At 36.9% G+C, this 15,683-nt stretch overlaps 1 protein-coding gene across 17 annotated transcripts in view; it reads left to right on the top strand.

Moving 5' to 3' along the window:
- Window positions 1-15,683, top strand: part of NAA16 (N-alpha-acetyltransferase 16, NatA auxiliary subunit) — a 66,224-nt gene that overhangs the window by 20,023 nt on the left and 30,518 nt on the right. For 13 of the 17 annotated variants that reach the window (XM_040448553.1, XM_040448551.1, XM_040448554.1 and 10 more), the window contains 2 exons: window positions 804-899; window positions 7,816-7,922. In XM_040448553.1, coding sequence (XP_040304487.1) covers window positions 804-899; window positions 7,816-7,922 — 203 coding nt within the window. Of the gene's footprint in view, window positions 1-803; window positions 900-4,614; window positions 4,733-7,815; window positions 7,923-15,683 lie in introns of those variants that run through there. The other 4 variants (XM_040448557.1, XM_040448555.1, XM_040448552.1 and 1 more) reach the window with 2 other exon arrangements.

Below are 15,683 nucleotides of genomic sequence, written 5' to 3'. Positions count from 1 at the left end.
ACTGGACCCAGATCCTACCTTGCAAATTGTTATTGCAGAGTCACCTGTAGTTTGTGTGTATATGTATATATGTATATGTATATGTGTGTGTGTGTATATATATATATATACATATATATATATGTATATATACGTTTTCTATTCAGTACTATAAAATTAATTTGGTCTTGGGAGGGAAGACCCAACTTTCTGTTAGAAGTATATTTTGTATCACTATATTTGGGAGAAATAATTTGCCACTTTAAACAGTCTGTATGAATCGGATTCTTTATAATGGAGTTTCATTGAAGATTTTAAGTGTTAAAGCTACCTTAGAAATTTAGTTCACTTTTTAAACTATAAGACATTCACATTCATGATGCTGAAACAGTTGCTTTTTAAAACCTAATCAATGGGTGTTACAGCCTTTTGTGGGGAGGTGTATAGGCTTCATCGGGCTAGAGAGTTTGTGTAAGATAAGTCTTGAAGGAGGACTTTCTTTTTCATGGGTTGTGCGCTAATGAATGGAAGTGCTGTGTATCTTGAGTCTCTGTGTCTTGCATGGGTATGATTTGAGTTGGTTTTAGAATCTGTTGTGATGAAAGAAGTTTTGGATTTATCTGGAGGTTGGGTTTAAAATGGTGTTTTGCTGATTATGTGTTTCACCACCACAGAGTTTTCATGTCATTCTTATAAAAATTGGGCACAGCTTTAATATTGACAATGCAATCTTTATTTATAACATTTTAAAAAAGTTTATTAGCATTTTTTCGTAGATAAAAAGTTCTGATGCTTTGAATCTCACACATATTTACTGATAATAGGCACTTTAGAAGAGAGGCTCCAAATTTATGAAGAAATTAGTAAGCAGCACCCCAGAGCAATTTCACCTAGAAGATTACCTTTGAATCTTGCCCCAGGTAATATTAGGATATCTTTTGTAACACTAATAATTATTTGTTATTCAACATCATTCACATTTAAAAAACTTGTTTCTTGTACAGAGTTTATATCGTCACCAATCTTGGGGGTGGGAGTGATCAGTTATGAATTTATTATGCATGTGTTAATAAGAATGTTGAGCATATGGCTATATGTTTGTCTCAAGTATTTGAAATTACCTTTTTAGAGATTGTTTTTCTCATGTGACTTTAAAAATTAAACACTAGATTTAGAAGATCAATTAAATTCCCTAGAAACGACAAATCCTATGTGAGGTACTATGATTTAAGTGGTAGAAGTTTTGAAGTTTTAGGTCTTTTTTTTTTTTTATGGTTTTTATTTATTTTTGACAGAGAGAGAGAGAGAGAGAGAGGGAAAGGGTAGTGGGGGAGGGTCAGAGAGAGAGGGAGACACAGAATCTGCAGCAGGCTCCAGGCTCTGAGCTGTCCACACAGAGCCCAACGCGGGGCTCAGACTCACAAACCGAGAAATCATGATCTGAGCCGAAGTCAGATGCTTAACCAACTGAACCACCCAGGTGCCCCTGGGTCTTCTTTTTAGAGCACAAATTCAGAGAAAGAGTGGGAAGCCCTTTGTGTCCACCACAGTGTTTAAGAACGTTACTATTCCCTGTGAAGGCACTCTGTCTTCAGAGTTGTCTGCTTCCCTGAAATTCGCCTTTATCATGCGCTTTTTTTTACAGAGCTCCATGTATTTTGTAGCCCTAGAAAAACAGCCCCCCCACCCCGTCCCTCCCTGCTTTTGTACATAATGTAAATTGGCGCACTATGGTTTGTATTCTGTGACTTGCTCTTATCGAACAGCAGTATATGCACGACCATGATCCAAGTTGTGCAAGTGGTTGAACTCCTTCACTTTGGGGTCTAGAGGAAGTAAAAGTGTATTAGTTCTTCAGATAGTTAACATCTGAAGACTTGTGCCTTCTTCTTCAAGTTGTCAGTTGTCTCGGTTTTTGGCTGGGAGTGCTGTAGATTATGAATTATTTGTTGGGACTTCTGGCGTGTCTTTTGATATTAAGTCAGACCCTAGAAAGCTAATAGAACTTAAAAAAAATCTATTCTAGGCATGGGGTGAGGAGGGGGTATATTTTCTTTTTTTTTTTTTTTTAAATTTTTTTTTTCAACGTTTTTTATTTATTTTTGGGACAGAGAGAGACAGAGCATGAATGGGGGAGGGTCAGAGAGAGGGAGACACAGAATCCGAAACAGGCTCCAGGCTCCGAGCTGTCAGCACAGAGCCCGACGCGGGGCTCGAACTCACGGACCGCGAGATCGTGACCTGAGCCGAAGTCGGCCACTCAACCGACTGAGCCACCCAGGCGCCCCAGGAGGGTGTATATTTTCTAATGAATTTTCACTTATAGTGCAGATAATTGCGTTATAATTTTCTTTATCTAAAGATTTATGGAAATTAAAAAGTTTTTAGTTACTGACTTTAAAAATGTATGAAGTACCTGTTAGAAATGTATCAGATACTCGGTACGAGTTTATTGTAAACAGTTCATTTTCCACTAGTATATCTTAGTTCCACAGATGATAAATGGTATTCTTCTGATGCTCTCATTTTTGTTTTGGCTTTATGAATACCAAAAGCAGATTTCCCTGATGTTTTTCAGGGAACATTATGCTCACGTGGCTAGTATCAGTACTCAGGAGGGTACTGGTGGGCTGAGATGTTTGTCAGTCAAGTGAGTTGAGGAAACTTTGAATTGAACACAGCAGTCAGGTTTCTGTGGGACCTGTTAGAACGTTCATACCTGCATTGTGAATTTCTGAGATAGGATGTCCTATGCAAGGAGGAGCATTCCCATGTGTGTTTCATTGAGGATGTTTGGCTTCACATTTTTATATGTCTTTTTTTAAATAACAGCATTTGAAATAGAATTCACGTGCCATATAATTCACTTTTTAAAATATGCAACTCCATGTTTTAGTGTATTCATGGAATTGCGCAACTGTTGTCACGATCTGGTTTCAGAAAGTTTTTGTCCCTCCCAAAAGAAACCTCACTCCCTGCACTCCCTGCGTCAGGCCGCACTCCCCCTGCACTTCCAGCACCAGGCGGCCGCTAATCTACTTCCTGTACCTGTGGAGTTGTCTGTTCTGGACGTTTCATACAAATGGAATCATACCACATGTGGCCTTTGTGTCTGGCTTCTTTTTTTAAAAATTGGTCTCCATATATAATGTATGTCTTGTGTCACGTTGTGGGTGGGGATATTCTCTTAGTTTGGAGTTTTCAGATGCATCTATGTGCCTCTTAAGAAAGAAGGAAAACTCATTTAACTTTATGGTTATTATTTTAATGTTTATTTATTTATTTTGAGAAGGAAAGAGAGAGAATCCTAAGCAGGCTCTGCACTGTCAGCACAGAGTCCCCATAGCGGGGCTTGAACTCACGAACCTTGAGATCATGACCTAAGCCAAAATCAAGAGTTGAACACATAACCGACCGAACCACCCAGGCACCCCTAACTTTAAGATTATTAACAAAATATCTTAGTTCTGTTATTCCTTAATGGAACATGGAACTTCAAATTTACACTGCCTTGAGTTTTTCTCATAGTTAATAAAGTTTGCTAAAAACTCTTAGTACATGACAGGAAATATATTTTTACTGAAAGATAGCTTGGAACCAACTGTTGATTATAAAGTGCAGTTTAGCTTTAAGTGGAATTATCTTGGACTCTCTGGGCACTCTGTCTTTGAAAGGCTAAAGGCATCTTTATACAAGATAGGGCTCAGTTGAAGGGTCTGATGGCACGGACTTCAGGGTCAACATCACTGTGAGGTTCTAACATCCATGGACTTACAAAGCTCCAGTGAGCATATGTAAAATCACACAGATACCTAATTGTACCTCTGTAGAAGCTAAATACTTCATGTTGTTTTGCCTGTCTAGAAATATTTTTATGTGTAATAAGAAAAGCATCTTGATATTGTCAAAAACAATAAGATTTTTATTCAAGAAACATGGAACTTGAGAATGCAAGGTGAAAGTTTTAAAAAAGAGTTTTCAGTTTTTAGTTAAAAAGGCTTAAAACTGTCAAGTAGTAAACACAGAACTCCTAGGTAGATTCTCCAACCGTCGAAAATATTAAGCGCTATGAAAATAATGCAGGGATATAACTACTTTTCAAAAGAACTGGTTTACTTCATCATGTCCTATTAGTCTTCACTGGCCAAGGCAGGGGAGAGAGGGAAGGAGATAATCCAGAGTATTAAACACAAAGTTCTGATCAAATTTTACTCCATTCTTTTTCATTGGATTATTTACTATTGAGATATAATTACATATAACATTGTAGAAGTTTAAGGTGTATAACTCTTGATTTGATACATTTATACATTGTATTATTACTATAGTGGTACCATAGTATGCTAGCTAACACCTTCATCAGGTCATATAATTATTTCTTTTTTATATTGAGAACATTCTCCATGATTTAGAATAAATTCCCAGTGAATCACACACAGTCTGATCTTGCTGATTGTATTATTTTAACACTGGTTTTTGAGACAGCAATTTTTATTGAATCTATACTACACATCTGGAGAAGAATTAGCATAGCATCTGTGTAGACAGATAACCTGTTTGGTAAGTGGTAATGCTAAGCAGGCACTTAATGATTGACAGTCTTTTTTTTTTTTTTTTTTTTTTTTACCCCTAAAGGAAACACTGTGGGGGGGTACTAAAGATTATTTAAAAATAATTAGGAAGAAGAGAGATTATTTGCTTTTGTGAAGGGGTTTTTCTTATGCCTAAAGAAAACCTTATGAGCTGAGTCATGGTAAGTAATTTTAGGATATAGTGTGTGACTGAGCATTTGAATAGCTGTCTGTAGGCTTCTTATTTAGATAATGCATTATAGTTCCAGGTAAAATGATTTTTTAAGTGGAAAGTTTTTCCTGTCCTTCCTCTGACCACCTCCTTCTCTAGTGGCTGCATTGTTACCAGTAGGTGGTGTATACTTCCATAAACATATTGTGCATATACAAGCACAAATGTGTGTGAGGGTTTGTGTATAGCTTTCTTTTTTTCTCCCTCTTTTGTACAAAAATGGTAGCATAGATTGCTGTGCACTTGGGTTTTCTTTCCACTTAACTCTGTGTCTGTGCTTTACATCAGCACATGAAGAACTTCCCCATTCTTTCTCACAGCTGCACAGTCTAACAGTTTAATGGGAGAAGGGGCTTTCAAAATTATGGGTAATTGGGAATGGACTACATTGTCTTTTAACTTCAATCTGCCAGGATGATCTGAATTGACTGAGAAAGTTGAGGAAGAAGAGGAGTTCAGAATAGCCTCTGACATGAAGATACAATGCTTGGTTTCTCAGTGGATGTCTGCAAATATGGAAAAGATTCTTAACTATAGAAATGCAGTAGCTGTCAGGTTATCATGGCATGTAATGATAGACAACATTTATTGAATAGTTACTGTATGCCAGACACTCTTTACTGCTATATATACTTATATTCTGGTTTGAGCCATGCAGGAGGGCTCTTGAGGCTGCTAGCATTGTTACCCTCACCTACAGTGGGGAAAGTGAGGATTTTAGTGGACAGGTTGGTTACTTGTCCAAGGTCACACAGAAGTGGAAGAATATACATTTCTCTAAACAGCTGCATCCCACTGGTCCACCACAATATTGTTAACTTAAAAAAAAAAAAAGTATTTATTTTGAAAGAGAGAGCAAGCACAGGAAGGGCAGAGAGAGAGAGAGAGAGAGAGAGAGAGAGAGAGAGAGAGAATCCCTAGTAGGCTCTGAGCTGTCAGTGCTGAGCCCAGGGCAGGACTCAAACTTACAAACCTTGAGATCATCATGACCTGAGCTAAAATCAAGAGTCGGATGCTTAACCAACTGGGCCACCCAGGCGCCCCAGTATTGTTAACTTTTGCCTTATATCAGAGGAAGTGCTGGAAAGATTTGATCTCTAAAACTACTTTTGATTTTTAAAGAAGTAATGATGTCTATTTAACCCAGAATATACTTTGTGTATGATCTAATAAAAGATTAGAGATTATCTGGAAATGGTTTTTATAGTACATTAACGAATGTTGAACCTGTTTTTATATTTGGTAAACTTTCCCCTTAATAAAATTTAAATATCTCTTAAATTTTTATGACATCTAATTATATTGAGTATGCATGTTTTGTTCAATACAATCACAACAAATAAAAATAACCGCTTTGGGTTGTTGGTATTTTTTTTGTGAAGTGTTGTGATTCATAATGAAACTTTAAGGGATTGTTTAATAGTTTTACTTTAGGTTAAGCCATTTATGACATATGTATCTTTTTCTTTAAATTTTTTTTAATGTTTATTTATTTTTTTTTTTAATTTTTTTTTTCAACGTTTATTTATTTATTTTTGGGACAGAGAGAGACAGAGCATGAACGGGGGAGGGGCAGAGACAGAGGGAGACACAGAATCGGAAACAGGCTCCAGGCTCCGAGCCATCAGCTCAGAGCCTGACGCGGGGCTCGAACTCACGGACCGCGAGATCGTGACCTGGCTGAAGTCGGACGCTTAACCGACTGCGCCACCCAGGCGCCCCTAATGTTTATTTTTGAGAGAGAGAGAGAGAGAGAGAGTGAGCGAGCTGGGGAAGGGGTAGAGAGAGGGAGACATAGAAGCTGAAGCAAGCTTCAGGCTCTGAGCTGTCCGCAAAGAGCCCAATGTGGGGCTCGAACTCACAAGCCACAAGATCATGAACTGAGCCAAAGTCGGACGCTTAACCCGACTGAGCCACCCAGGCGCCCTGTAATCTTTTTCTTTTTAATGAGTGGGCAAATCCGTGTCGTTATATAAGAACTCTTCCTGTCAAAAAAGTTAAAGCCTTAACTGAGTTAAAGCCTTTGTGTTGTATTTAAAATGAAAAAGTTTCCATTTTTTCCCCTGCTTCCAGAAAGTGATGCCAAGTTTTTTTTGGAAGGGTTTAATAATGATAGAATTATTTACTTCTAATGTTAAAACGCTCTGGGGCTCAGTCTAATGTCTAACATATGTTTATTTTATGTATTATCCATCCTACCCACTGGAATGTTAAGTTCCAAGAGGGCAGAATTTAATTCATTTATTTATTTTGAGAGAGAGAAAGAGAGCATGAGCGGGGGAGGGGGAGAGAGAGGGAGAGAGAGAATCCCAAGCAGGCTCTGTGCTGACAGCATGACTTGATCTCACAAAGTGTGAGATTGTGACCTGAACGGAGATCAAGAGTTGGACACTTAACTGACTGAGCCACTCAGGCGCCCCAGAATTTGTTTTTAATTGTTTTAGTCACCGCTATGTCCCTAATGCCTAGAACACTGCCTGGCACATATGGGTGCTTGAAAGATGATTGTGGAATGAATGTTGAGGCAAATCACTAATTGGTTTGGAAAACATTTTCAAATACTACTTTAGTGTTTAAAAATATATTTTGGCTGTCAGTTAAATATGCTGCTGGTTACAGTAGGATCTCTTTATAGTCTTCAGCGTGCCTTATGAGGTGTCTGCAGATGAGGACGAGTCTGTGCTAGTCAGTGAGGTTAGGAAAGAGACTTGCTATGGGGACTGTATTCAGAATGGATAGTGAGTAACTTTTTCTACTACTTAAAGCTGCCCAGTTATTTGGTGTACTTATCTTTTGAAGTGTTCCTTGAAGATATTTTAACCTAGATCTAGGGAAAAGGATAGTTGCCAACTAAGATATTTAGTGTTATCCTTTTGGGTGGTAACAGTCAAGCAATAAATGCTGACAGACTTTTGGGTTTAAAAATAGGATGGGGGATCATTGTTTTTGAGGGAGGTTTATTTTTATTTGTAAAATCACTTTGAGAACTGTTTGCATCAATTGAAATATAACAAAGTACACTTTTGTTTCTAGGTGAAAAATTTAGAGAACTAATGGATAAGTTCCTGAGGATTAACTTCAGTAAAGGCTGCCCACCCTTGTTCACTACTTTGAAATCTTTATATTATAATACAGAAAAGGTAAAATTTGGTCTTTACTCAGTTTTGCTACAATCTTTTTACTAACTTATTATAGAAACATTTCCATGTGAATAATATGCTATGATTTAATAATTTTTTCTATTCTGTTAATAGAGAAACTATTCACCTTAGTTTAATAATAGTTGAGCTGAAATTATATGTGTGTAGTATGCTTTATTTGACTGTAATGGCACTGCTGTTGAGTTTTTGGTAAATAGTGGTTGATTCATGTGAAAACATGGAGCAGTGCCTACCAATAATTTCTGTAGGTTATTTAAGGTAGCATTTGCCAAAATTCATCACTTACTCTTTAGGATAAGGGTGACAGAGAAGAAAGGGGAGGTGAGATGTCAGAAATGGTAAAGAGCTTACATGTGTGAATTCGAATACAGATTTTCCCTGCTGTCTGAAAGAGTGTTCCTGTGAAACCTCTCAAGCTGAAATGGTGTAAAGTGAAGCACAATTAGCATTAGTTTGTATTCAAAATTTTTGAACATTCCCAGACCCCAAAAATAACCTCTCTGGCTTTTCTGATATCTTAGGATGCATCTTGCTAATGGATGCACAAAATAAATCGAGATAAAGCACAGATGCTCACAGACACAGTTCAAATCTATGGTGGCCTGATGCTGAGTGTCCTTCCTGGAGGAAGGAACCTGATGGTGTCCCTCTCCTTGCCGAGAGTGTGCGATGCCTCTGTGAGGGCTCCCTGCAAAACCAATGCTGAGCGCTGTTTTCACTTTTTGCCTTTTTCCGTGAAAGCGAAGGCACCACTGTAGGTCTTTGGTAAAAGTGAAAGTGGTGTAATACAAACTTTCACAAAACCAGAGGGCTACCTGTAATGCTTTTGTAATAACATCTTGCAGAAGCTGCTGAATATAGTGGCCATTAAAGAATTTGTTCCTCTTGGACTATCACTAAGCTTTCATTGGCTTTGTCCATTTTCACAAGGGGCACAGACTTTTTGTTTTTTAAAATCCCTCCAATATAGATCCAAAATTATCATCATAAGGATGTAAAGCATTTGTTGGTATTTTATAAAGCACGGGAATTGCATTTTTAAAGAAGGCACTGAGAATGTATTAATTTATATAGGAACCTTTGACATCTCTTTAGTGTTATTTTCTAAGCATGGAATTGGCGTGTTTACCAAGTGCTTTTTTTTCCTTTATAAAAAATTCTTTTAATGTTAATTTATTTTTTGAGAGAGAGAGAGAGACCAAGTGCTTTTGAGAATTGAATCAAACCTCAGAAAACTGAGGTTGTCAGTACTTAGTATAGTAAAAAATGTACAAGTCTGGGACGTGCTTTTCAAATAATTTTGGCCACATAAATTTGTGACGTCTCATAAGGGTGTTCAAAAATTCATTTCTAACTGGTAGTCTTGCTTTTAGCTAAAGATTGCATTTTAACTCTGGAGGAAGTATTAAAAAGCGGTGAAGGCTGATAAAGTTATGGCTTCATAAACTTCCAGATCTTAAAGAATGATCCATGTTAGGAAGCATGAAAATAAAATCATCTTTTGAAGTCAGCCCAGGATATAGCACAACTATAGAAAATTATTTTAAAAACATCTGCAGCATTTTAAAACGTGAATATATAATTTAGGGACACAAAGAGCATTTTTTTTGTGTAATTCCTGTCAAGGTTTTTTTCCCCTATGAATTTATTTGTGGTATTTGTAGGCAGCTGTAATAATTTTGACCTGAAAGTTTGTCTAGCAAGTGCACAAGCATTTTATATGTTGCTGTATGGTTTTCATTATCTTCCTTTTTGATGACTACATATCAGAGCCATTCCTCTATTGTTGAACTTTGGGTTTCCAAACTTTCACTGTTAAAATCAAACAAACACTATAAATATCTTTGTACCCATAGCTTTACTCAGGATTATTTCCTTCTCACAAATTCTCAAATTAATTGGTAAAAGGTATGTGCATTCTGTGGTTCTCAGTTAATAGTGGTACTTTGGTTTCTATGAGGTTGTAAACACCAGTTTGTATTGTCACTAGCGGTGTATGTGTGTGCAAGATTCCCTGTACCCTCACCAGCATTAGGTATTCTAATATTTTCCCTTTTTGTATTTTCTTTTCCATGGATAGATGTATTTTTTTAACATAGAAACAGTTTGGAAGGTCCTCTTCTTCTAGAGGAGTGTTTCTCAAGGTGCAATGAGGGAGGGACTTTTGTCCCCCCAAGGGACATTTTGCAATGTCTGGGAGTATTTTTGTCACTGTTGGGAAGTATGCTATGGAGATCTAATGGGTAGCAGCCAGGGATCAACAGGACAGCTCCCCACAATGAAGTATTCTGTTATTGACCTGTTGGGCTAGATAATTTGTTATAAGGGGCTGTCCTTTGCAATATAGGATATTTAGCAGTGTCCGGGGCCTCTGCCAACTAGATACCGGTTGCTTCCCCCCCAGTATTTTTGTTATTGTTAACAGCTTTATTGAGATATAAATCACATATCATAAAATTTACCTACTTGAAGTGTACAATTCAGTGATTTTTAATATATTCAGAGTTTTGCAACCATTACCATTGTAATTTTAGAAAATTTTCATTACCCCAAAAAGAAATCCTTTCCCCACCCCGCAACATTAGGCAACCACTAGTCTACTTTCTTTCCATTTGCACACAAATGGAATCATACAGTTTGTGACCTTTTGTTCTGCAGTGTGTTTTACTTAGCATAATGTTTTCATCCATGCGGTAGCGTGGATGACTACTTCATTCCCTGTATCACCAAATAACATCCCATTGTATGGCTGTGCCACATTTTAGCAGTTGAGGGACACTTTGGTTGTTTCTGCCTTTTAGTTATTATGACTAATGCTGCTGTGAACACTTGTGTGCCAGTTTTCCATATACATTTTAATTTCTCTTGGGCGTGTATACCCAGGAATGGAATTGCTGCTTCAAATGGCAAGTCTGTGTTTAAACTTTAAAAAGACTGCCAGATTGTTTTCCAGAGTGACTGTACCTTTTTATATTCTCACAAGCAGTGTATGAGGATTCTGATTCCTATATATCCTCACCAATAATCCACTTGCTATTATTTGGCATTTGATTATAGCCAGCCTAGTGGGTGTGAAGTGCTGTCTCATGGTTTCAGTTTGCAATTCCCCGATGACTGATGATGTTGAGTGTCTCTTCATGTGCTTATTTGCCATTTGTAAATCTTCTTTGGAGAAAGTCCATCAGACTCTTTGAGTTGTCTTTTTATTCTTGAGTTGGAAGAGTTCTTTGTATATTCTAGATACATGTCCCTTATCAGATATGTGATTTGGAAATACTTTCTACCATTCTGTGGGTTATCTTTTCACTTTCTTTAAAGTGTCCTTTGATGACAAAAGTTTGTAAAGTCCATTTTATGGTTTTTTCCTTTTACTGCTTGAGCTTTTGTGTCATATCTAAGAAACCATTTCAAATCTAGCGTAATGAAGATTTATACATATTTAATAAGAGTTTTATATTTTTAGTTCTTATACTGAGGTCTTTGATACATTTTGAGTTCATTTTTATATATGATGTGAGGCAGGAATCCAGCTTTTGCATGTGACTATCCAGTTTCCCAGAACCATTTGTTGAAGAGACTGTTCTTTACCCAGTGAAAGGTCTTGCCAGTTTTGTTGAAAATAAATGGACCATAAAGAAGGTTCATCTTTGGACTCACTGATCTATATATTTGTCCTTATGCTGTCTTGATTACTGTAGCTTTGGGGTAAGTTGAAATTAGGAAGTGTGAATCTTTTAGCTTGTTCTTTTTTCAAGATTCTTTTGACCATTCAGGATTCCTTTTTTTTCAATTTGAATTTTAGAATTAGCCTTTCAGTTTCTGCAAGAAGCCAGCTGGAATTTTACAGGCATTGCTTTGTATCTGTAGATCACTTTATTTTAACAATACTAAGTTTTTCAGTCTATGAACTTTGGATGTCTTTGCATCTAGACATATCTTCTTTAATTTCTTTCAACAATATTTTGCAGGTTTTAGCATACATCTTTTTTTTTTTTTTTTTTCAACATTTATTTATTTTTGGGACAGAGAGAGACAGAGCATGAACGGGGGAGGGGCAGAGAGAGAGGGAGACACAGAACTGGAAACAGGCTCCAGGCTCTGAGCCATCAGCCCAGAGCCCGACGCGGGGCTCAAACTCACGGACCGCGAGATCGTGACCTGGCTGAAGTCGGACGCTTAACCGACTGCGCCACCCAGGCGCCCCTAGCATACATCTTGTACATCTTTTGTGAAATTGACTCCTAAGTACTTTATTCCTTTTAAATACTATTCTAGTGGAATTATTTTCTTAATTTTATTTTCATTTTGTTATTGCTAGTGTATAAAATACAGTTGGTTTTTGTATATTGATTCTGTGGCCTTGCTGAACTTATTTATTTATTATTTATTGTTGATAGTTGGTGTAATGGATTTCTTAGGATTTTCCAGATTTTTCTAAATTTGCAGATTTTCTAACATTGGTATTGTTATTAATTTGCAAATTATTTGCACATTTTCTGATTTGCAGATCATGTCATCTGCAAATAGAAAGTTTTATTTCTTCATTTCCTTTTTGTATCCTTTTAATTTCATTTTCTTCACTAATTGCCCTGACTAGAATCTCCAGTACAATGTTGAAGAAAAGTGATTAGAGTGGATATCTTTGTCTTGTTCCTGATGTTAGGAGAAAGCATCTAGTCTTTGTCCATTAAGTATTGGGTTAACCATGAATTTTTTATATATGCCCTTTGTGATGTTGAAGAAGTTCCCTTCCATTCCTAGGACACTGAGCATTTTTAAGGTGAACATGTGTTGGATTTTGTCAAATGTTTCTTCTGTGTCTATTGAGATAATTATGTGGGTTTTTTTTTTTAAATACTCTTGCTATGATGTATTACACGAATTAATTTTCAGATGTTAAAGCAACCTTGCATTGCTGGGATAAAACCCACTTGGTCATGGTGTAGAGTTCTTTTTATATATTGCTGGGTTCAGTTTGCTAACATTTTATTGAGGATTTTTGTTTGTCTCTTCCTACTGGTCTGTAGTTTTCTTGTGAGGTTTTTGTCTGGTTTTGGTGTCAGGGTAGTAAAGGCCTTATAAGGAGTTGAGAAGTGTTTCCTCCTCTTCTTCTCCTCCTCTTTTTTTTTTTTTTAAAGTTTGTAAAACATTGGTATTGTTATTAAATATTTGGTGGAATTTACCAGTGAAGCCATCTGGACCTGGATTTTTCTTTGTGGGCAGTTTTTGATTACCTGTTTGAACTCTTTACTTGTTATTGGTTTATTTATATTTTCTATTTCTTCTTGACATGGTTTCTGAAATTTGTGTCTCTAGAAATTTGTCCATTTCTTCTAAGTTATCCCGTATTGGCATACAGTTGTTCATTGTATTCCTTTATAATCATTTTATTTCTGTAAAGTAACTAGTAATGCCTCTTTCATTTTTAATTTTAATAATTCAATTTTTTTTTCTTTTCTTGGTCAATCCACCACAGGTTTGCCAATTTTGTTGATCTTTTCAGAGAGCCAAATTTGCGGTTTGTTGACTACTCCCCACCCCCATTTCATTAATTTTCACTCTGATCTTTTTTATTTACTTCCGTTTAAGTTTATTTTGCTTGCCTTTTTCCAGTGTCTTTTTTCTAACATGTTCTTAGTGTTCTATACTTTCGTCTTTTTTTTTTTAATTTTTTTTATTAATTTATTCTTGAGAGAGACAGAGAGAGCACGAGTGGGGGAGGGGCAGAGAGAGAGGGAGACACAGAAGCCGAAGCAGCCAGTATTTTTGAGACACTCTGATCAACAGTTAATGATAATTGTAATTATGTGCATGAATTCGTTTTTTGTTTGTTTAAAAGAGTTTTAAGTTTGGGGAGAGGAAAATAAAAGCAAGTGTTTTTCCTACCTAGGAAGGCGTCACAGTATAGTATAATGTCTGCTGACATTCATTTATTAATCTCCCTCGTGATTTTTGCCAAATTTAGGTAATACCAATAGTGTTATTTACTTCATATTTTCACTAAATTTGGTTACTTTTTTGTTTTTGTAAAAATCATGGGCTTGTGCTAATATATTTTTTATAAAACACTTAAAAATAAAACTTAAACGTGTGTTTTCATTAAATGATAACATTTGTAGTTATCTTTTTTTAGGTTTATTTATTTATTTTTGAGAGAGAGAGAGAGAGAGACAGAGAGCAAGTGGGGGGAGGGGCAGAGAGAGAGGGAGAGAGAATCCCAAGCAGGCTCTGCACTGTCAGCACGGAGCCCAATGTGGGGCTCAAACTCACAAACCATGAGATCATGACCTGAGCCAAAACCAAGAGTTGGACGCTTAACCGACTGAGCCACCCAGGCACCCCAAATGATAACATTTGTAAAGTGCTTGTTGATTCAGAGATGTTCCAGAACTATCATTCTGTTACCACTCCATCCCTTATGCCTCATCTCTGCAGGAAATTACTTAATTTTGTTTCGATGTCATAGTTCTTGGACAACTTATCTCTGTGACTAACCCCTTCAAAACCAAAATTGTCACTACAATTACACATTTATTGGAAATTAATCTAGCAGTTTTGGTCCTTGTTGATAAACTACTGTGCTTAGTTTTTTAATTTGGGTAAAAACCAAAAAGTTTCAGTAGCTTTTGTTTTGCAATAACATTTTAACCATGTGATTTATATCTATATGCGAAAAATCTGTATTGCGTAAAATCGTGTATTGGATATGGTGTTTTAGAACTTTGTCCTTAAGTGAGGTTAATAAAATTCTTTTAACTTGCACATAAGAAAAGTGAGTGAAGGGCCATACTTTAGGAAATTATAGTAGTCACAGTATTTGCTCAGGTTAGATTTTATTAGCAAAATAAAGCTGCTTCAATCCTGATCAGATATTTAAATCAAGAGAAGGTGGTTAAACTTGGAAATTTTTTCGGTTCATAAAAATTTTGACTTTATAATTTAAGATGTCCATTTTAAGGATTTTATTTTTTATTTTATTTTATTTTTTTTTTTTAATTTTTTTTAACGTTTATTGATTTTTGAGACAGAGAGAGACAGAGCATGAACAGGGGTGGGTCAGAGAGAGAGAGGGAGACACAGAATATGAAACAGGCTCCAGGTTCTGAGCTGTCAGCACAGAGCCCGATGCGGGGCTCGAACCCACAGACTGTGAGATCATGACCTGAGCCGAAGTCGGATGCTTAACCGACTGAGCCACCCAGGCGCCCCTTAAGGATTTAAAATTTTTATTGTGATCTTAGATATCTAACTCAAGTGGATTAGATTTCTTGATTTCAAACGTGTATTTATTTTAAGAGACAGAGCCCGTGAGCAGGGAGGTGGGATAGAGCGGAGAGAGAGAATCCCAAACATGGAGCTCCAGCCTGGAGCCTGATGTGGGGCTTGATCTCACAAACTGTGAGATCTGACCTGAGTCGAGATCAGGAGTTGGATGCTTACCCAACTGAGCCACCCAAGTGCCCCAGTATTTCTTTTCTTTTTTTTTTTTAAATTTTCTTTTTTTAGTGTTTATTTTTGAGAGAGAGCGAGAGACCGAGCACCAGTGGGGCAGGGGCAGAGAGAGAGGGAGACACAGAATCCAAAGCAGGCACAAGGCCCTGAGCTGTCAGCACAGAGCCCGACATGGTGCTCGAACTCACCAACCGTGAGATCATGACCTGAGCTGAAGTCAGACGCTCAACTAACTGAGCCACCCAGGTGCCCCTGGATTTCTTGATTTTAATGTTTATTTATTTTTGA

Source organism: Herpailurus yagouaroundi, unplaced genomic scaffold (genome assembly GCF_014898765.1).
Source record: "Herpailurus yagouaroundi ecotype Mexico unplaced genomic scaffold, PumYag 197, whole genome shotgun sequence".
NCBI classification, from domain to species: domain Eukaryota; kingdom Metazoa; phylum Chordata; class Mammalia; order Carnivora; family Felidae; genus Herpailurus; species Herpailurus yagouaroundi.
Note: the sequence above shows the minus strand (reverse complement) of the source record. Positions and strands in the feature narration are given on the sequence as shown.